General features: G+C 33.5%; 4 protein-coding genes across 7 annotated transcripts; 3 read left to right on the plus strand and 1 right to left on the minus strand.

The window, feature by feature from the left end:
- Window positions 1–51: 51 nt before the first annotated feature.
- On the plus strand, window positions 52–896 carry Bma-tin-13 (Uncharacterized protein; the record flags this gene model as incomplete). The annotated part of the gene is made up of 3 exons (XM_001901421.2): window positions 52–168; window positions 335–417; window positions 800–896. 3 exons carry the CDS (start codon window positions 52–54, stop codon window positions 894–896), a joined length of 297 nt encoding a protein of 98 aa, XP_001901456.1.
- A 615-nt stretch (window positions 897–1,511) lies between these two features.
- Window positions 1,512–8,161, minus strand: Bma-nath-10 (Uncharacterized protein; the record flags this gene model as incomplete). 3 transcript variants are annotated; one of them, XM_043080652.1, is made up of 24 exons in its annotated part: window positions 1,512–1,602; window positions 1,771–1,967; window positions 2,056–2,310; window positions 2,577–2,728; window positions 2,850–3,023; window positions 3,093–3,227; window positions 3,335–3,443; window positions 3,653–3,768; window positions 3,878–3,944; window positions 4,139–4,264; window positions 4,400–4,477; window positions 4,588–4,705; window positions 4,779–4,870; window positions 5,097–5,155; window positions 5,279–5,428; window positions 5,817–5,919; window positions 6,006–6,326; window positions 6,499–6,609; window positions 6,680–6,856; window positions 7,019–7,141; window positions 7,244–7,351; window positions 7,493–7,648; window positions 7,886–7,995; window positions 8,152–8,161. In XM_043080652.1, the coding sequence occupies 24 exons, from the start codon at window positions 8,159–8,161 to the stop codon at window positions 1,512–1,514; spliced, it is 3,138 nt and encodes a 1,045-aa protein (XP_042936586.1). The 3 variants fall into 3 exon arrangements, with proteins under 3 accessions (XP_042936586.1, XP_042936587.1, XP_001901457.2); XM_043080653.1 differs by lacking the exon at window positions 8,152–8,161 and having other exon boundaries at window positions 7,499–7,648; window positions 7,886–7,993; XM_001901422.2 differs by lacking the exon at window positions 8,152–8,161 and having other exon boundaries at window positions 7,886–7,993.
- Window positions 8,162–8,849: 688 nt separating this feature from the next.
- Bm12957 (Uncharacterized protein) lies at window positions 8,850–11,126 on the plus strand (the record flags this gene model as incomplete). The annotated part of the gene is made up of 6 exons (XM_043080654.1): window positions 8,850–8,987; window positions 9,420–9,497; window positions 9,848–9,895; window positions 10,112–10,161; window positions 10,260–10,320; window positions 10,938–11,126. The coding sequence occupies 6 exons, from the start codon at window positions 8,850–8,852 to the stop codon at window positions 11,124–11,126; spliced, it is 564 nt and encodes a 187-aa protein (XP_042936588.1).
- A 4,836-nt stretch (window positions 11,127–15,962) lies between these two features.
- Bma-nmtn-1 (Uncharacterized protein) lies at window positions 15,963–21,753 on the plus strand (the record flags this gene model as incomplete). Of its 2 annotated transcripts, XM_043080655.1 has the most annotated exons (17): window positions 15,963–16,055; window positions 16,138–16,380; window positions 16,454–16,609; window positions 16,796–16,958; window positions 17,573–17,678; window positions 17,936–18,099; window positions 18,267–18,510; window positions 18,639–18,985; window positions 19,173–19,342; window positions 19,514–19,713; window positions 19,808–19,927; window positions 20,247–20,413; window positions 20,563–20,733; window positions 20,885–21,016; window positions 21,121–21,316; window positions 21,391–21,480; window positions 21,663–21,753. In XM_043080655.1, 17 exons carry the CDS (start codon window positions 15,963–15,965, stop codon window positions 21,751–21,753), a joined length of 2,853 nt encoding a protein of 950 aa, XP_042936589.1. The 2 variants fall into 2 exon arrangements, with proteins under 2 accessions (XP_042936589.1, XP_042936590.1); XM_043080656.1 differs by lacking the exons at window positions 21,391–21,480; window positions 21,663–21,753 and having other exon boundaries at window positions 20,885–20,982; window positions 21,121–21,132.
- Window positions 21,754–22,204: the final 451 nt, after the last annotated feature.

A 22,204-nucleotide genomic window follows, 5' to 3' on the forward strand; every position in this document is an offset into this window, starting at 1 on the left:
AAGTTTACAGAATTTCAGGTGCATTTTTTATCCATCATTTGTTTCGACGTGATGGAGCAAATATTAGATGTAGAATCTTTAAAAAAGCTTACACCCGAACAGCAGAAAACTTTGATATCTGGTGTTAAGCAACAAGCCGCTATCTTAAACGCCCAGAATATGATTACTGTAAGTTTTCTATAATTTCATATTGACATAATTTTCAGGACTGCTATAGTTTATCTATTCACAAATTTCGATAGCCACTTTCCCGAAGAAATTGGTCCTTATCTCTTCTTCTTACGGAACAAGAAAATAATGAACCAATTTTATTATAAACGTATACCTATTTGAGGATTTGTCGGAGAGATGCTTAACGAAGTGTATCACAAGTCCAGGTAGCGCGTTATCAAATACCGAGAGACAGTGCTTGCAAAGGTAATTTATTATATTTCATAGCATTACGTTAGAAGTTGCAAAACAGAATAATTAAGTAAATATAACGTAAGTATTATTTTTTTTTCCTCGTTATTTTCTGTTTGTTGCTGTTCTGGCTCCTAAATATTGCAAATAAATGATGAAGTCAGGATGTATAAATTAAATCATTATTCAATAAAAGGTCATAATCTGTTCGTGTCTGCATACATTTAATGTAATAACCTAAAGCCTGATTCCAATTACGTTGTTATGACATGAGAATTAGAGGCAGCGTTAGATGCACAAAACGTAATAGTGAGTGAGTTTTAGCTTTCAAATTATATATATATATATACATATAGACTGATGGTCCATTATTTATATATTGTGATATTCCTTATAGGTGTATGGATCGCTTCATGGAAACGTATAACTTAGTCTCACAAACACTGCAAAAACGCGTCCAAGAGGAAATAGCTGCTTCCACACGAATGACGTAAGCCGATACCACTTCCTTAGCGATAGTTTATGATAATTGCATTCTTTCTTGTGTTTTATTGTCTAAATGTTGTTATGTTTATTTACAAACTTGAAAACATCCAGTGAATCATTTGACAAGTGGAACTTTGAGACAGATTATATGATGACTACGAACAAGATGTGTCCTCTTCACGACGGTAGGTAGTTGACCTGCACTACCCTGGTGAATTTCGTTTATCTTTCTTTTACTCTACAGCATACCTGATTATATTAAAAATTTATATAAAAGATGAGAACTGCAATAATTCTTTCTAGAAGTTTAAATATATTGTTTGTAACTTATCACTACATTTCATTTCTGTTTTAGTTGCTTCCCGTTCAGATGTTGTTTTAAATTGTAAAAATCTTGGTGCACACTTTTCGTGTAATAGCAACTAATAATGATTTTTTTTTTTTTTTTTTTTTTTACAAACTTGATCAAACTTAACAACAGTAAAGAAATAATACACAAAAAACAAAACACCCGTACGTTACATTACATCGCTGTATAATCGGATCTAACATTTGCAACTGAGAAGGGAAATAAATCGGTTTCTTGAACACTTAGGCTCCGGTACCTCCCTTAGAATCGGACTTTATTTAAAACTTTTAAATTTTTTTTTGCCTTTTCGATTGGCGAACTTGCTTGGTTCTTCAAGTAATTCATGAACACTTTTGGATTCGGCTCTGGAATAATTCATGCATGGAAACATTGAAATTTAATTATGATAGTTCTTGAGACGGCGTGGAAGATCCTTTCGAACACAGTATTCGAACACAGTACTCGTAATAAAAATTGATTCTGCGATGATGAATTTTCTTCTTGCTTATAATTAAAGAATTTCTTAAATTTACCTTGATGATTTAACCGATAAAATCATGCCAGTTTTCTTAACTGTCTTCAAATCGGTACTCTGCAAAGCACTCATCCAATCATCTTCATTTCCCTTGATTGCATACTGCTTCAATTCTCGACCAATTTCTTCTTTAAGTCTCGTCCGATCTTTATCTTGTCTTTTTTTGATTTCTACAGCTGCCTGGTGAAGCTCATCCTATAAAGAGACAAGGACATTTTTAGAATTAGCCTAAAAAATCTATTTTGATCAATGATTTTATATGAATCGAACGAACAAAACTTACATCAAGAGAGATAGCAACAGGCTGCATGGAACCTGCAAGAACTGAAAGCCCACCGATTCCCTGACCATCAATTTCTTGCTGTACTGCATTCATACAGAGCTGATCGAGGTATTCAGAAAGTTTTCGGATAGCTTTGTTGAATAAAGCTAGTAACTGATTAGCAGGTAAGTCAAGTTCTGTTACCAAAGTATCCACCGTCTTATGCTGCAGTCCAGTGCCTAACAAAATCGCTGACTGCACAGTACTTAGTTTGACCTAGAAATCGATTAAAACCAATTAGTAATGAAAGAAAGTAACTAAATTTATGCCATAAGAATAGTTACTTCTTATTCTCTCTACCAGTACTCCATGTTTCTATCATTCTTATTGACAAAAAATTTCGAGATGCTAATAAGCTTTACAAAAATTACAGACACTTTAGCATGAGGAGTAAACCAATAAAACATGAAGTCAAGATAGGTTAAAGTCATCCTGACCTTCCTATGTACATTAAAGTATACGGAAATTAATATTTTACCAACTTTTTCATCGAATCGTTCTTCGAAATACAATAAAGCAAGTACTGGTAGTATATCGGTAATTAGATGATGATCGATCATGTTTCGTGCGTACTCAGATAATCGACGTAAATCACTGTTTGAAAGGAATAATCCAAGTTTTTCTCTGGTCAGAACTGAAAAAAGCTTTGAAATTAATCAAAAACTTCTATGGGGTACAAATTCTTCAGCAAACCGAAAACAAGTCTTTTATTTATTTAAAGATTATTTGCTAATTTAAATAATTTAATAATTTACCATCTCTTTTGCACTGTTTCATGATTCCATTATTTCTCAGCTGAAGAATACTGAGGGCCATCTGCGGCAAAAATTTATTGAACTCAAATCCAAACAAATGCAAAATTCGACGTCGAAATTCAGTCCAGTATGATAAAAGCCAAGAAGCAGTGCTCTCGTTTAAATCTTCCTCATCTATAAATACTCTATCTCGCAAATGAAGGAAGTGTTATTCAGCAATAATAAAAAGAAATACGGATATACCTTTATTCATATCCTTCAACATAATGCAAGTATGTTCACCAGTGAGGTCGCAAACAGACTGCCTGAGATAAACCGGTACAAACCCCGCACGTTTCCAGAATTTAAGTAGTGGTAAATTTAAGCCAAACGAAACACCTAAAATGAATATGAAAAATGCACATAACTGAAAAGTTACAAAATTTTCTGAATTACATTTTCAGCTAGAACTAAAGAAATATGAAGTTGAAAAACATATGCAATACCAATATAATCCAATCTCTCAGCACGCCGTTCACTTAAACGATGTAGAAGTGGTGGTAAATCAGCGCGTGGTTCAATAACTTCTTCCAGCAATATTAGTGCATCAGGATTCTATAAAACATTCATTATTTTCTCATTATTCTGTGATACAGTGCCTAGAATCAACTACCAATTATTAAAAAACCATTGTTTAACATAAATGAAATAGTTTTATTTCTCAAATCATGATAAAACAAAACTACCGATCACGGTATAGAATTTCACCAACATTATTCTGAATAACAGAATAGTCCTAATTGTCATTTAAAAGAACTGTTTACCTCGATATGTTTGGCTTTTGCTTCCATATTAAAATCTATCTCTTCTTTGAAACATGGTACCTTTCCTTGATAATATTCCAAAAGCAACTCGAGAGCTCGTGAACCATATCCCAGTGCTGAAACACGTTGTCGTCAATATTATTATATTCCTCACCAACCAAAAAAATTACTATTGTAAGCATTCCATTTAGCACATTACTATTTTGTGAGCATAGACCAACTAACACTGAAAATCAGGATGTACTGCTATTCTCACAATTCGTGCTCCACTCAACGTTGGAAATTCTTTATCCTGAAATGCTAACAGTTTTCACAGTAAATAGTGGTCAAACAGCAGGACAACCCAAATTTTCAATTTGATTCCTTAAAATAAACATAATTTGAAAATTTTAAAAGCACTGCAAATTTTTTCAACATGAACGAATACATATCTTTGTCCTATACACTAAGAACTTTAAAGAAATTTTAAAGAAAACCACATCTTACCATGAACTGTTGCGATACAGTCCACGGCAACAAATCACCCGCTGCTCTTTTTCCTCTTCCCATATTACTGCATACTGTCGCAGAAGATAAAGCACCTTCCATTGCTATTTGTATAACTGTCAGAATCTGTGTTGCAATACGTTTAGTTCAGAAAAACATGAAAAATTGTTTGCTTATTATTCTGCTATTCCCTTATTAACTTATTATTATTAAAAAAAACTGTTTTAAAACATATAAGTTAAGAAGAAAGTAAATAGAAACCTCTGGAAGTTGCGCATGCGTTTCGTTAATTGGTCCCACCAAAACAAACAAATGATGTGCCGGAGCATCCGACAACATCTATAATAAAAAACACTTGATAGATATGAATATCAACATCAAAATTCGACTTTTACTTAAATAAATTTTAAAAAATATTTAGGCACTTAAAAAATATGATAAAGTTTTACCTGCAAATCATTAGGTGAGTTTTTGTAATGTGCTGAGACATATATTGCCATAATGCTATGAAGAAACGTTTCGGAAGCTTTATGGAAAGAAAACAAAGTATCTCGGTTGACATACAACCTAAACCAAAAAAATAGATATTATACAAAAAATCAAATTCTGAAACTCATACAAAAAATATTTTTAAGCTTACAACTGACAGTCCTTGGGAGGTGGCATTCCCGATACCAATCGATGGGCATTGCAAGCATTTAGGCATAAGACACGATTTAACCAAGTTTCAATCTAAAACAAAAATTGTATTAAAGATTCATTAAACTTACCATTACTGAAAGTAAGGTTTCTTGAAATGAAATATAAAAGATGAATACGAGTTCATAAGATGGAACTTCCACCTAAGATGGAATTAAGTGACTGGCTCCAGTAATAAATGTAACCAAAAAAAAATGGAAAACAATATCTATTATTCTAGTCCATTCTCCAGAAAAGCTACATAATCAATGAAACCTACTTGATCTCCTGGTTTGTATCTGATACTTTCTTCGAGAATCAGTTCGTGTAATGCACGTCCTAAAAAGTCATTTGCTTCAGAGCATTCAACAATTTCTTAGTAATATAGAAAACATACTCAGAATTTTCTCAAGAAAGGAACAAAATGTATACATCCAAAGCATGTATTAAAAAAAAAAAAACCTTTCACAGCAGTTAGCACTTGTTCATTATTATCATTTTTCAGCAAACCAGCTGCTTGTTCACGGAGTTGCTGCAACAATTTCAATGAAAGCGACCTTCCAGTTCCTTCATAACCGCTGACTGTCGAGGCAAGAAAGACAAGATACGGTCCTAAAAGCAGTTAAACATTACAAAGCTTTGAAGAAAATCTATACATTAATAATTTTCTCAATATTCCTCAGAAGCAAACATAAGTAGTACTTTGGACTAGGCATGCATGCATGCAGTTTCCGATATTGCCTTTATAAATATGGCGTAATAACTGTTCCTGAAAATTTAAATGAGCTACTTACATCTCTTCTATTTTTTCTTCAAAAAAAAAAAAAAAAACAGAATAAAAGTCTGTGTAGATAAAAGCTGTGGAAGGAATACAAAATTTTCATTTGATGTTTGCAGAATCTTTTATTGTAAGTCTTTATTTATCTTGGATAAATCAAAGATTCTACGGATCCACTGAATTCTAAAGTGATGCAAATAGCTTTAAAAAGAAACAGACTACCTGAAATTAAGTTTTTTACAATTGGGAATGGAATGGCAGCAGCTTCATCGACTACTACTAGCTCAGCCTGCGATAATTTAACCGAATCCCCAGGATCAATGTACTGCAAAAAATTTACTTGATGCTGAATCATATTTTTTAGAGAACTTATAAGTGAAAAACTGATTTTTCATTAGAAGCAGGAATAACCTGAATGACTTGTCGATGACCTTTGAAGATACTGATTCGGACCAACGCTTTGTTATATTGTTTATTAGTTGACTGAATTAATTCAAAATCTGTGTGCTCTTCATAATTCATAGCCTCCAAACCTTTGACAACAAATTCAAATAATGTCTTGAGATTATCAGGTGCTGGACTTGTTACAAATATGTTTGCATAGTCAAAACCAATAGCACCTGCTATGGCTAGTCCAAGAACAGCTGATTTACCCCGACCGCGAGCTGCAGTTATGCAACATGTTGACTGCAACGTTTTCTCAGTTATCACATCCAAAAGCTTTAACAGGGTCTGAAATATTAAAGTGATTACATCTATTTTGTTGCACTCTTTTATTAAATTTGGAACAGTAACAAATGTAGGGAATTCGAAAACTTGAAAGCTTACATTAGTAATCCAATTAAGAGACTTATTAGTAAATTAATTAATTGAAAATGAGAAAAATAAATAAATACGAGCATACCTTTGCCTGACACAATGTCCTACACTTGTTTAGCAAAAAACTCAGCGGTTTAGTTTCACTTAGTGAATTCTTTAGGGATACTAATTCTTCCTCTTGCATGCTAAACTTGTTCTGCAAAAATAAGGTTCATGAGTTGTGCATTAACTTTGAAATTATATTCAGGAAACAAAACAAGTGATACCCTAATATTTGCAGGAATTGCATCAATTTTCAAAGTATGAGATGACAGTGGTAAAACATTCAAGCGATCATCCACAACTGCGCAACTGCGGCAGCTTGCCAAAGACAGTATAAACCTTTCATTGAAACGGGGAACCACTTCAGAATGCGATTCCGTACGGAAGCGACTATGGACATCCTAAAAATTCTTTATATTACATATCGAAAACTAAACACTAATCAAGAGTAAGTGAAGAATAAAGTAAAACCTGTCTGAAAAATTCATTTTTAATGATAACGAAAATAATGTCTATGCAATAGAAAATAGTGCACTTTTTTTTTTTTAAAAAAAAAAGATAACCATAGCCATTGTATATAACTGTTTCAACGAGCTGACACTCTTTAGCAACAATACAATCACTCCACCTCCTTCAACCGTTTCAACAGTTCGCGCTAGAAGATTAGGTGTAATTGCTTCAAAATCCTGAAAAAAATATTAAAGAAACCTAAATCCAAAAACATATTAGCTGCAGATAAATTGCGATGTAACAAACTCAAAATGCTCTTGAAGTAATGATAACAGAACCTGAAGTATAAGCATTCCAAAAGTACTGCCAAGGATTTTATGTGTTTCTGCATAGTAACAATAACGGATCTGTGTTGATGAAATGAACAATTCAAATGGGTCATTATCCTAAAAAAATTCTAGTAACCAAGGACAAGAGACAATTGTTACTCGAAAAAGTTCCAACCTCATCTCCCATTAAAAATAGTTCAATTTCGGATTTTCTTGCTTACATCTTTACAGTTCTTCAAAAATCAGATACGAAGCAACCTTTACATGTATATGACTATTGCGTATTTTCTTTTTTAATTCCTTCATTCGTTTTTTACGATGTGAACTGAATCCAAGCTCTTTTTTATAGCACCACAGAACAGAAGGCCGAGCAGCAACAGTTGCTTTCGATAACACATGATGAAGTATGACAACCTGTAGCGCAAAGAAAACGTTAACGTAAACAAGTTGACGCAAAGAGAGAGAAAAAATTCAGATTTGATTTAAAGCATGGATGGGATTTTCAGCACCAAGAATACACCCGCAGAAGTCACTTCACTTACACAATAAAGTGAAGTGACTAAAACTGTAAGCTTCATATATAATATGGTTGAATCATTTTTTAACTTCTATGAGCATGAGCAGTGAGAAACAAAATAGGAAAAATGGAACCTGATCCTTCCCCTTGTCACCAATAATAACAAACATCGAACGGTGACCCATAGCGACTCCATTCTCGATAAGAATTCTAATCCGGTTATCCAGCTTTGTTCTTACCATATCTGAATAATACCTAAGATGCTTAAATTAAATATGCAGATGTAACCAACAAATTAGGAGAAGTTAAATACAACTTTAATACTTTTGTCGAAAAGATGAGTGGAAATAAAAAATGAGAAAACCGACTACGGATCTACTGAAACAGAATACAACATTACTCGAAACCATACGCAAATCCGGCAGGACATCCCACCCACGCAACACCTTGAAAGCCCTCCATTCCGGCCAGTCCTTCTTAAAGCAGCGCTGTGCAACAGTGACTAGTTCGTCTGTGATTATGAAAACTCTGACTCGCAGCTTGATCCATAATTGCTGCACAGGTTTAGCTTTGTAACTGGATGCTTTTTTTTTTGTACACTGGATGCTTCTCTTTTTTGTGAGGTAGACCAGTTAAGTGTTAGAGTTTAGAATAAAAGTGAAAAGTGGAAGCATTGCTTTATTTCATTTTTATAATTAAAGAAGTAAGGCTGTGCTAGAAGAGAGGCCTTCCTGTTTCAAAGCAGCTACCTTTGCGTCTGCTGTCACAGAGGGCTGCTTTGCTAATGGATCTAAGAGCTAACCCGGTGGATAGTATGTGATACGAATCAGTTTTGTAAATATCACAGTTACTATCTCCTCATTTTTTGAGACAATCGACATCATGTTTCATAACATTTAAATTTGTCTCTTTATCTGTCATACATGTATAGCTTAAAATCTTGTCATGTCTACCAGATATAAATGCTTTTTGTTTTTTATACAGCATAAAACGACATTTATGTTTAAATATCATACATTAATTGCAGTACTGCCAAGTGCAATATGTGAAGTGGCAAAAAGCTTATGTGTTGTTTTAATAATTTTACTTCATTCACAAATGTGCTGTAAGCGGAAATTGGTGAAGAGGAGAATAAAAGTACCGATGTGTACAGTACGGCAAGGTTTCTTAAAAAAGACAGATTCATCAAAACCACAAACTGCGACTAGTTCCACAAAAAGCGCTGTTAGTCAAACGGTTCGTGCAAATTCGATTTTTATCGAAGGTTGTGCTTGCCAGATGACACTCAGTTATTTCAATTTTTTTTCCGAAATTTTTTTCCGGAAGTAGAGCAAACAGACGATTCGGAGGAAAAAAAAGAAGGAAAATCAGGAAGGATAAGAATCAGAGGAAACAGCTGATTCAGTTTTTTGATTCTTTTTGAGCAACGTTAAATTTCAGAGCAAGTCCCTTCTAATGTTCATTCTCAGACTTAGTGTCTCATTACTCATTTTTCCTCCTCCTGAAGGACGAGCCTTTTGTTTCTGCAGTATTTTGATTAGAAACCTTAAACTTTTCTGTTCTCAAAAGGTTGATTATGCTGATGTCATACGACATGTGGTCGTATCATAAAAGTGAAGCAAAAGGGAAGAAATCTTATGCTTCAGTGAATGCATCATAAAATTGCAGAAAAATAAGCAGCCAGTAGACAAAACAGTAGTAATAAAAGTGGCCAAAAAAATCGACATTGGTACGCCAAAAGAAATGGTATTTGATTTTTTCTGAATTATTGTGAATTAGAAATTATGGGATTTAAGCAAAAATGGCTTCTTGTGTGCAAATCGCTTCCTTAATATATTCATATCTTCCTTAGTAAAATTATATAAACTTCTAAACTTGCATCAGATTATTGAAATTTCTTCAGATCACTATTCAAGTGATTTATGTTATTCTCTGTTCCCTTTGCTTTCTAAAATTGAGACTTCACTTCTTTCAATTTTTTTGGTTTTGTATGTGGGAGATCCTATGGTTTTAAAAGTAATTGTTGGAAAGCAGTATCAGACCATTGAGTTCAATAAGTTTTATAACTGTATAAAGTTAGAATGAAAGTTTTTCAGACAATGAGAGACAAGATCTCGAACACAGTCACCGGATTATTTAAAAAGGTTTGTGATAAATCTAGATTGATTCTAAATTTGTGTGTCTGCTATCGAATTTTTTTTTTTTTTTGTTAGCTCAAATCGTTATAAAGTCGAGGAATAAATTTCATTGTGGCTTAAAAGATAAAAATCTTAGAAACCACTGGAGAAGTTATGGGCCACTAATGTGCCTGAAAGGCTGAGTGCTATAAAAGCATTAAATATTTGTTCTGTTTGTTACAGAAAAAAGATTTAGAAGCAACCCAAGAAGATGGATTCGATAGCGATAGAAGGTAAGTAGAGAGTAAGACTATATTTTTTCACAATGGACTTTCTGCATTGAATTAACTTTCAACCCTTCTCCTGATCTCAGCTAAATGTTTCTTTGCAGTAGAGATATTGTAGAAACGACGAACGTGAAATGTCTAGGCAATTTGGACGAAATTATAAAGGTATAACTTTTGCAACCATTAAACTTTCCACAGGAAAAGTCCATTCAAACAACTTCAAAATTATGTGAGATAAGATCTGAATAATATAAATGACGTTGCATAGATTCTACAGAAAATACTACTACAATAAGTAGGTATTATCATATATAGTTATATATTAGCCTATCAGACTTGAAAAAGAATTTATTAAAAAAAAAAGAAATTAAAAGTAGTTTATGAAATACTGCTTTTCGCTTTCAGTTGTAATACAGTCTTCTGCAATCTTCATGAGTGACATTTCAACTTCAATTTTTTCGATTTTTCGAAACAAAGAAATTGAAAACTTGACACACATGTTAATTCATGCAAACAATGATTTGAACTTAGATAATTGAATTCTATGGTTGAATCAGTATGATAATTACTAGAATTTTAAGCAGCTTCGCTCACACATATGTAATGCTAACACAGATAGAGAAATAAAAGATTGGAAATAAAGAATGAAGTACCGTGTTATTTAAATTATTCCATACTTGACGAATTTCACTGAAGTTTCGCGTTTCTAGAGAATGTAGCTAGAGCTTCATTTTGACTTTATTTCTACATTCTGTTTTCCTTATTCATCTTTTGCTTTGTAGAATCGCAAATTGAAAATAAATAAAGAGATAGAAGAAATGAAATCTACACATGAAATGGATGATTTCAAACCTCTTAAGCCAGTTACCGATCCAAAATTGCATGTGAAAATTGCGGAGAAAAAATGTATCCTCTACGAAACGAACGATGAGCCAACTTTAGACGATGAAATAGAGGAAAGGATACTTTAATACCAATCAAAACTTCAATTTATTGTGCTTGCAATTATTGATATTGTTTATCTTGAAATTAGAATGTTAAAAAACTTTCACATCTGTCATATTGGCATCTATTTAATTAGAATTCAACTCAGTAATCAGTTATCATCCACAATTCATATCTTTTTCTCTCATGGGTAAAAAACATTCATCAAGTGAATATATGAATTTTTTTGACTGAAATAGGGAGGTGCTCAATCATTTACAAAGAATCATTATTAGTTAGATGAGAATTAGAAATTCATCACTTTAAACTATTAATTGAAACTGATTATTGTCTCTTCCTTTCGTCCAATATGTTGGGAACATACAGCAGGATTGATTGATCTGAAAAAAGCAAAGCAATAGTGAACTTCGCAGTTCATGGAATCTGTCATTCCTGCTCCTTTCAAAGCTGGTAGGTAAATCATGCATCATTGCTCTTATCGATTTCTATTAAATCTCTACTTTCATTTCTGATGTTCCCTGTAGAAAATCTGAGTTCCGGAAATATTTGGCTCAATTTGTAAGAAACCAGTAATCATGCAGAGAAGACTAGGAAATTTTCGCAATTTTTTTCTTTTATCTTTTTCTTTGCAATTATTGATCCTTTCCGAATGTTTGGTCAAACCGTACAACTGTAAACAAATACAGTTACCCCATCCAGTTGCCCATTTCTCATTCTTCCTAAGCTTTCTTTAACTATCGAAAAGTAAGCAACTGATGAATCAAGTGAAGGAATTGGAATTGTAATCATACTGCTGAGGAGGTGAACTGGCAGTCATAGCGTTTAATTTAAGATCGTGTCTCGTGTATGTCACAAACTCAAAGGACGAAGATAAGCAATTATCTAATCATGTGAAGACACAAATTCGCAGTGAACAGGGTAGGTAGAGAAAGAGAGAAAGAGAAAGAGGACATTTTGTTAAACTTTTCTGTTTAGGCTTAGAACTTGAAACGATGGGAAATAGAAAGAATACCATCCTATTTCTTTCAATAAGAATTCGTATATTTTCTCTTTCAGTTTGTTTGAAAAGTGGCAGAACACTTTTCTCGGAGACATCGCACTCATCACGTATCTCTTGCCAGCAGAAATCTTTGTCATCAAAAAATCTTTGATTATTTCCAGTCTTGGTAAAAGCAGTCTCGTCCTTTAGAGAATTATCCTGAAAACTTGAACTGGAGTCTAGAATTAAGCAAGGTGCAGAAGATTCCTCACTTGTTCCAGTTATGAATTAATTCATGCGTGAGAAAAAATTTTTCTTACTTGTATAAAGGAAATTATATAAAGGAAATTATGTGACGATCAGGAAATTTTTCATTTCATCAGCTAATACTCTTGTCTGGATTAGTTTTTAGAAGAATGTTTTTAAGATTACATTCCTCTGCTTTCTTTATTAAAAATGTGAATGCGATACAAAGAGGGAAGTCCTTCGAAAGGTCGTTTTTTTCTTTTTAAAAATTGATACCATAATGAAACTATTTTCGACCGTATCAATGAGTTTATAATTTCATCCAGTGCAGTGAGCGGTCCGAGAATTCGGGGATTATTAAACTATAGTTTTTTTAGTACTTTTTGTTTTTTGTCCATCCAGTGTTCTCAATTATTCTTTCTCTACTTATTTGACATTTTCTTCAAATGTTGATAAATGGATGTAAACTCAATACTATTATGCAAACTTTCAGTACGTCCTAAAAAATTCGTTAATGGATAAATAAATACAGTATTATTTTTCCAAAATATCATATGATAACTTCCGCTTCAACAAATACATATTTCTGTGTTTCATTTATTTGACCTTTTATAAAGCAAATTCACACTTCGAAAAATGAAAAGTCGAGATTGAAAATTGAATGCCAGTGGCCGATAGTTAATGATCTATGGTGTTATATAGCTATATTAGCGACTTCTTGAATTGCCACATTATTTCTTTAGCATTCGCACAATCAAAAAGACATGTAAAACAAAGTGAAAAAAAGATGTGCTAATTGGATGAATAAAGTTCAATTAAGGAAAATTCATCTTTTTTCAGTTCTTTTTTTTGTATTGACGGTGGGTTAGTTAATCGATCATTTATTTGACAAGCTCAAAATACGTCGACAGCTGTGCTATTGAAATGCATTTCGGTGTTGTACCATCACTGCAGTAGTCGTAAAGTTAATGTACTGCAAATACTTGAATGACTTTCTAGCCTGATTTTGAAAATTTCAGCAAAAGCTTTCATTAATTCTTGAAAAAATCATTCCTTCCAATTATTAATCCTATCACTAAGGTCAAATCATTTCCGCTGGTTAGCTCACTAGATAGTAGTTGACAGTTGTAGTGATTTGCTTCAAAGATTTGATTGGAATTTTTTGTTATTTCAGTTTTGTTGCATTTTTTTTCTTTTCTACTACTACTCTTTTTTCATTTATCAATGTCTATAGTAAAGTTTTTTTACCTGGATATATTTATATATTATACATTTATAATCGGAATTTAGAAAAATACAATCTGATTATCTTATATAAGGCCGATTATCAGTTAATAATTTAAATTAATGATGCTTTAGGAATTAGGGATGAAATACAAGCTCGAAACAAAGGTTGGAAATTGATGTTACTGAAAACGATATTGCAAAAAATGAGGTTTGTATTAGTTCATTTTTCAAAAAATTATAATTTTTTTACACTGAAAAGGAAAATAAATCATAAACCCTATTATGATAAAAGTATACATGGTTCTCTAATCGTTGGCTAAAAAAAGGCCTATCAAGACTTAAATTACTGAATGACTTTATAGTTGGAGATAAAAGCTTTTAAAATGTTATAAACGATCGATTAATTGAAATACTACTTTGAAGTATTTGTCTAGCAATAGACAATAGACTAATATTTATAAATTTTTTTTTTATGGATCTAATAAATCGTTAATAGTCGTAGTCATTTGTCCAGCAGTCCTTTCATTGTAGTGTCAATGAATTTTGTTCTCTAGCTATAAGATTAGCATTTTTCAAATTCGTTTTTTCTTTCTTTCTTTTTTTTTGTTTTCTGCAATTCTGAAAATCTCGAATACCGAAAAAATGACGTATTACGAGTGCTAGTGATTATGTGAATTAGTCGAATGGGTAACTGATGTTGGAAAATGAGTTGTTCAAGGCTTAATATCTCCTTGTTTGGAAAATAATTCTATTTTGTACAGTGCTGAAAAGTATTAAGGAAAACGAACTCTTTTGGAAGCAGTTATTTTAGTGATAAAAGAGCTGCTACTTAAAAGCAATTTTGTGACCATGATTAAGAGATCAGTAATTCTGCACACTGGCAATATCTCTGGAAGATCATGGCGTATAATTTACTTTCTCCTTTTTTAAACTCAATTTCTTTAAACTTTTTTACGTAAAAACAATCTTCATTTGATAATTTTTTTTTTTTTTTTTTTGCATGATGTACTTTGATATGTCAGCTGCCGATAAGTAATGGCAGAAAATTTTCATTCCACACTGCTCTTGTCTAAATCTATCATTTATGTATGACGTATGATGGTCTGACGATACTTTTAGATTCCCACTTTTTGCATTGAAATTCTTAATCATTTCTTCAGAATCTCTTTCGAAAATGCACGATCAGATCAAATCCTCAATTTTTACTGCAATGAATATTCATGCAATTCTGATAGATCAAAAAATTTGTAAATTGGATGAAATAATTTGTGTTCATTTGCAAAAAAGTGTATTAATTTCTGAAAAATTGAAGTATTACTCATAATCATAAAATGACAAAGAAGTGACAAGATAAAATTCTGGTCAATATATTCGTCATTGTACTGTTTGATAATGAAAAATTTTCTTCAAACATCTGGTTAGATATATCGCAGAGCATCTTGGAAGACATATAAATCTGTCATTTGTAACTCTTTCTAACGTCTTTCCATGCACCAGCAGCGGTGTTATCGGAAGTCGATAAATAGCTAATGTGAATAGCAATTGCTAATGTCCTCAACAGCGTTAGTCCTCGGTAACATCGATCCGTGCTCAATATACGACCATGAGACATTCATTATCTTCCTAACAAACCTCTGATGGCAGTAAGCCCTTTTCTTATAACTTTTATGTTTATTCCTGTTAGTCATGAACCACTGTCTTGTTATTTCTGGTCAGTTCTTATTTTTAAAGAACATATTTTAAATCCTTCTTCAAAAAATATATTTGCTGGTAAATGCTTCAAAAATTCTGTGGATTTTTATGAAATCCTTCTCAGAAACATCGTTTTCTTATTCTACAGATCTAGGTTGAATATCTACATGCTGTCAGTTTACGAAATTTTTTGCTTCAAATTTGTTTTAGGGGACGATTGTATTTCTATTTATAAATTTAGTCGTTAGAATTGTCATTTAAAATATGAAAATTTCCAGAAAGTTGGGGTATGTGGGAATGAGATTTGCTTGAGTCAACTTACTTGTAACCTGGATTTATACCTCATCAATTTAATACGGCTTAATATCACAGACAGAATAATCGTAATGTTCGGAAATTATTACCTTCAATAATAAGATTATGATCCTGCACTTTTGTCCTTTATGTGTCCTTTACTGAGGCAGTGCCTCTGCCAAGAAAATCTTTGATTTCTCTGTTACATCTAGAAATGTCATCCGAAAATTTCATGCTATTTCTTCAAATATAAATTCATATTTTATTTACATTTTGTTTATTACGTCCCTTTATTTCCGTGTATTTTATATTTTCGATAGAAACCTTTTAATATCCGTTTATAGAAACCACTGCTTTGCAAAACTATATTCATATTCATTGTTAAGACTATAATGTGTAATCATAATCAGTTAAATTTGCAACAATGCCCGGAGCTATGCATATAACTGTTAACGAGAAAGATGTCATCAAGGTCGTCTTGGAATTCCTGGAAACTCGAAGCTTGCATATTGCTCAGGTTCATTACAATTTGGTATGATAGATCAGTTAGACTAATTATAAGTGATATAGTTGCTCTAATATCTTTAAATTATATTCAGTTAGCACTGGAACGAGAGACTGGTATAATCAACGGTGACTTCTCGGATGATGTCTTGTTCCTTCGACAGTTAGTCCTGGATGGTCAGTGGGATAGTGCGTTAGATTTTGTCGAGCCTCTTCGGAATTTGCCGGATTTTGATCTGCGAACATTCCGATATTACATTACAAAATACAAATATTTTGAACTATTATGCATCAAACAGGAACCAGGCCCAATGCATGACAACGATTTTACCGTTGAGGTGGTAACAAGTCATACAAATAAAAAGTAAGCAAGGAAATGAATTAAAAGAAACTACATGTTTCCTCTTCCAGGAACTGGTAGAATGCTTGAAAGATCTGGAACATATATGCCCTACGTCAGAGGATTTTCATGCATTGTGCGCTTTACTCACTTTGCCTAAGTTATCTGATCACGTTGATTTCAAAAACTGGAATCCAAGTAGCGCTCGAGTGGAATGCTTTCGAAAGGTTATCTGGAGTAACAGCAAATTTTTATTTTTGCACAAATTGTGAGTCAAAGAAATGATGTAAGTTACATTGCATTTAGAAGTAGATTCGAAAGCATAAAAGTGGCTTTATGAAATAACTTAAACAAGTTATGAGTATAATGAGCAGAAAAATATTGCCGATAGACTAATAAGGATTCATTTTCAGATCGAACCAATGGTTACACCTTTACTACCTTCGACAGTGAGAAACGCGGATCAAGCACTATCGCATTCATTGAATGATCGCTTGATGCAACTGGTTGTGAAGGGGACAATGTATGAAGGTTGCGTGGATTACTGTCAGGCACAGGCTGTCAACGATCAGAAAGGTAAATATTTCTTTGTGAACGACTAAACAGTGAGTAAATAGGCTGGGAAGAATTAGGTCTTGCATTGAATTCAATTAAATGAATACTTGTGAGAAACAGTACATGTAAATATAACTGAACAAATATAGTCATGCAAACTGCACTAAATTAAGTGAGATGTCAAAAAATATGAACATCCAAAATTAGAAATTTGAAAGGATCCCTATTCTGGATTTATCTATGTTGCTTGGCGAATAATACCGTTGAGCAAAAGAACTTTTTCTCACTGTTATAGAAGAAATTAAATAACGTGCTATCAATTGTTATGAAGGATGTGAGATAAATAGCATGGTAGATAGTACTACTAGAACAAATAAAATGAAGCCTTGGATCTGTCAAGTCATATGAAGATGACCCATAGAGTACATTGAGAGGCTTGCAGAAAATCCGCTAGGTGCATTTAAATATTTTCTCCGATATAATCGCTATAATTAATTTGGCTTCTACTATTACAGCGTACAGTTCGTTATTATAAATAACGTGTTAGGATAATATGTAGTAGATAAAATTCAGCAAATAATTATGTAAGGGATGAAATAATGATGAAATTATCTAATGTGTAATTATCTGTTTAGGTATCGAAAAAGGCGCAGTTCCAACAGCACTTTTATCTGCCAAATTACGGTTAATGAATACAGATTTATCACTAATATCTTGGCTTGCAGCTATTGGTCGTGAACAGTTCACAATACCTTTTGAACAAAAAGCTTTGGATTTGAAATTTGATAAAGTGAAGCAAGTTTCGCGACTATATTCAATAATAATCTATATGCGCTAACTACTGAAACATTTCTAATGTTCTAGATTCTACATCTCTAATGTTCTGGATTTCAGTGATTTAATCCAAGATAGATCGTTTTTCTTAAGGACACAATATTTTTGAGAGAAATATTTCTAATTATCATGTGTACATTTTCTGTTGGAATTGATCAATTCAGAAAACCTAAACTGGAAGCTCAATGGACAGAACACATTCTGGCAACACCAATCAAACCTGATGGCACCTTTCCACACGCTTTGGTTCCAAACATTAAGTTGAAGTGCGCTGAAAAAATGAGCCGTTCTATGGTACTACCATCGATGTCATCATCAATTGCTGTCGGTTAATTTTGAATTGTTTCGACGATACGCCAGTTTTTTATCGAAAAGTCAAGATTTTGCAATCAAAAATATCCATCCCTTGTTCGTCTTCGCTTCCATAATTTGCTAAATGAGGTAGGACTGATTTGAAATAACGATTACAAAATTTTCGAAGAATTCTCCTTGAAGGTGTTTCATCCGGTACACGAAATTTCTTGCACCCAATGTCGTATTCTACAATGCCATCAGTCGGTTTCTCAATACAGAATAACACGGAAGAGCATCCTAAAGAGGTGATGGCTCAGAGTCAAATGATTGATGCAATGTTTGAAAAATCGGAACATACTAGAAGTAGCCGACCTGATAAAACATACGATCGATTGTCATATCCGAATGCAACAGGTGTAATGCTGACTGCTTTACAACGGAATCAGTAAGTTGCATTTCCCGGTCTTACAGGAGGATTTTATCGTAACAAATGGCCAAAAATGCATCACAGTCTCACCTTATCTTAATCTATTTTTTTACCATCTTTCCACATACAAGATGTAACCATTTCAGGCAAGTCATTACAGCACAGAATATGGATATAATTAGCTCACGGATAATGGACTCGATGGCACAATTAACCTTCTCAACGGACAATACGCTACGTCATCAGCTAGAAGACATGGCGAGACGTGGCCAACGAATCGGCTCCCTGCCACCAGTACCTGAACTTTCTACACCTAGCGAATGCTCTTTGGTTGAATCGACACGAACTGAGAATTCCCTAAATATTATTAATGCACCAATCAACAACGATTCAACGCCTCCAATTCCATTACCTACGCTATCCACAGGTGTGAATAACGCGATGAGCACATCCTTATTTCAGGAATTTTCAAATCGGCAACTGCGTCAGCAAGGTTAGTCATAATTGAAAAAAACTGCTTACCAATTATATTCATAGACACTAAGATGGCTGTAATCAAATTAATTAAAGGCTATAACATTAAAAATTAATTCTTTTCGTGACAAGATTCGAACGTGTCTCGAAAGTCCATCCAGTTCACCTATTCTCATGTACAATATATTAATATCGTTCTTTTTGAGGAAGACTGCACTTTGCCGCGCCTTTACAATCTTCTCAAATTGCTGATTTAAATAATCAGATGCATAACACAACATCTACGCCGAATACGTCAGATTTACCAATGGCTGGTGGTGTGTCGTCATGTGCAGCTGATTACGCTCAATGGAAGACAAATAAAGTTCCACTGACGGTGCCAGTTATTCAGAATGATTTAATTCATGCATACAAACCATAATTGTACCCAATTTCTGTTTTTTTTTTTTTTTTTCTTTAGTTTAAGCGTCTAAGTTTTGTTTTCACTGCCGTTGTTCACCTTGTTAACTTCCAATGATTCTACATTTTTACTTTCAAAATTCTTTAGTCAAGCAAAGTATCAAAGGCACTATCTATTTCGCCAGAAGCCATGACGACTTCAGAGTGTCACGTCGGACCTACAAAATCAGATCGATTACCCGTTTGCAGAAGAAGTGCCAGTACAGTTGGTGTTCAGACTGCTGCTGTGGTTTCTCAAGCAGCTTGCTCAGCAAGTGGATTTAGTGTGCAGTTTGTTCCAATTTGTCGGTAAGTTTCGAGTTCGTTTCTATGAATGACATTTTTCAAATATATCGCTTAAAATCCGGTTTTGCCAATTGATATCCTACATACTTTTTACCAGGTATGAAGATGTACAAGCAATACGGACTGTGGCATTTCATCCAACTGGTCGATTTTTTGCATTGGGAACCAACTCGAAACAAATGCTTATTTGTAAATATCCTGACCTCAGGAAGTTTAGGTACATTGTCTTTATTTCAGATATTTTTATAAAAAGAAATTTTATGGACTGAAAAATAACACCTGTCATATTCTTTGTTACCAAAAATTGAAAAATTATGGTCTCTAACAGAAGAAGTAGTGGACCGGATAATGTCAGACATATCCTTTTATGGATCATATAAAAAGTAGTGGCAGTTGGTTCTACTCACTAAACAGTTACTTTATAAGTCTTCCACCAAAAGGATCTATAGATAAAGGATGGGAGCGCGGATAGGTGAGTGAAAATCTGTGTAATTTAGTTTCTTTTTTTGATTTGTTTTGATTCTTTTTCATTCCAGACCTGAAGATGCTGCACATCATGTTGAGGTCGTGTTGTCAAGGCCAAAACAGCATCGTGGCAGTGTTTATTGTTTGGGATTTAATCCTACCGGTGAATTACTTGCAACTGGTTCCAATGATAAAACACTTCGATTAATGGCCTTTAACACTGAGCATTGCAAAATTGGTGCGCTGTTATATATAAAGTTGTGTAAAACGTTATATAAACGAGTCGGTTTGATTATTTATTCCTTTTTTAGAAACCAAACTCTTGACAGCATTTCTGGAAATGATAACTTGTGTTAGAGGCAACCGATTAAATTCTAGAAAATTCAGGTGCGGAAACGGAGTTGAATATTCACGACGGTACAGTGCGTGATTTAATTTTCATGGAAGATAAGATGAGTCGAAGCACAATATTAGTTTCCGGTGGTGCTGGTAATTGCCGCATCCATTTAACGGATTGTACTACGGGTCAACCATTAAGCTCATATCAAGGACATACCGGTAGGTTTTGATCGACGAGAATCTGCCGATATGTCTAATGGAAGCTCTACAAGCATACCTGAATTTCTTTCACCACTCTCAAATGTACCAATCAAAGTGCATTAAAACACATAAAATTTGAAGGAAGTGCAACAAAATCGTTAACTTTCAGCTCCCATTCTTGGCTTATATACATGGTGTAACGGGTATTTTGTTAGCTGTTCACAAGATAAAACGATACGATTTTGGGATCTAAGAGGCCCAGAAGCAGTAAGCATCATTTCTCCTAAATGTAAAACTTCGAGTAAGTCCCTTTGCAGCACAGTTAAAATTTTGTTTATTCAGTTAGTAATCATTAATTTCTAACATAGATCAATTCACCAGCTTTATTCACTCTATCTGCTTTAGATGCACCAGTGACATCAGTTTGCGTAGATCCAAGTGGAAAATTACTAGTATCAGGACATGAAGATGCATCAGTAATGCTTTATGATATTGTCGGTGGTAGAACTGTGCAAATTTACCGACCACACGGCGACGAAGTTCGTACTGTACGATTCAGTAACGCTGCATATTATCTTCTTAGTGGTTCTTACGATAAAAGGTAGCTTTATTAAGTTCTCATTACAGATGTCCTCATTTTTTAAATTGTTCAGATTATTGGTGCATCCTTTGTAGAGTGGTTATCACAGATATGAGAGGTGATTTGATGACACCGTTAATGTACCTCCCAGTCGCTGAGCATAACGACAAAGTTATACAATGCAGGTGATCATTTCTTAATCTTTAATTAGCTTTAGATGTCGCTACTTAAATTACACACCAAGTTCACCTTTATACGTATACACTCAAATTACATAAATCATGATATTAATGTTTCTTTACACATGCAGTCAATTAATACATGTTTTACTGAGATCATCGTCAGGGAAGGTCTCATTTTTTTCCAGATGGCATCCACACGACTTCTCATTTTTGAGTACCAGCGCTGATCGTACAGCCGTCTTATGGTCGCTCCCGCCCCCACCTCAATATCATTAATATTCTCCGAAATTTGCTTTCAAAACCCAATTCCTGAAAGAACAAGAATGAACATGTTGTGTTTTCGCTCTCAATGAAAGGTCATTTATTTGTGTAAGCACAATAAATGTTTACCAACTCCGAATGCTTTGTATTTATTTCTTGCATTGCAGCTGAAATTTCACTTAGTGATTAAAGTTCTAACATTCTTGTTTTAAGAGAATTTGGAATAAATTTGTCTGGAAAAGTTAAATATTCTACGACAACAATAACTTCAAGCAATAACTGTCCTTAAAAAATAAGTTTGGGAGATGTGACGCGAAAAGGTAGCTAACTAAAGTTAATAATGCTTTATAGACAATGTTTCCAAGATTAATTAGTTGAAAAATGAAATAAGATATCTTACAATCTATCCATTTTTAATATTGCAACAAAAATTCAACAAACTTTTCTTAACCTCTCTCCACAACGT

Source organism: Brugia malayi, assembly GCF_000002995.4.
Source record: "Brugia malayi strain FR3 genome assembly, contig: Bm_v4_Chr3_scaffold_001, whole genome shotgun sequence".
NCBI classification, from domain to species: domain Eukaryota; kingdom Metazoa; phylum Nematoda; class Chromadorea; order Rhabditida; family Onchocercidae; genus Brugia; species Brugia malayi.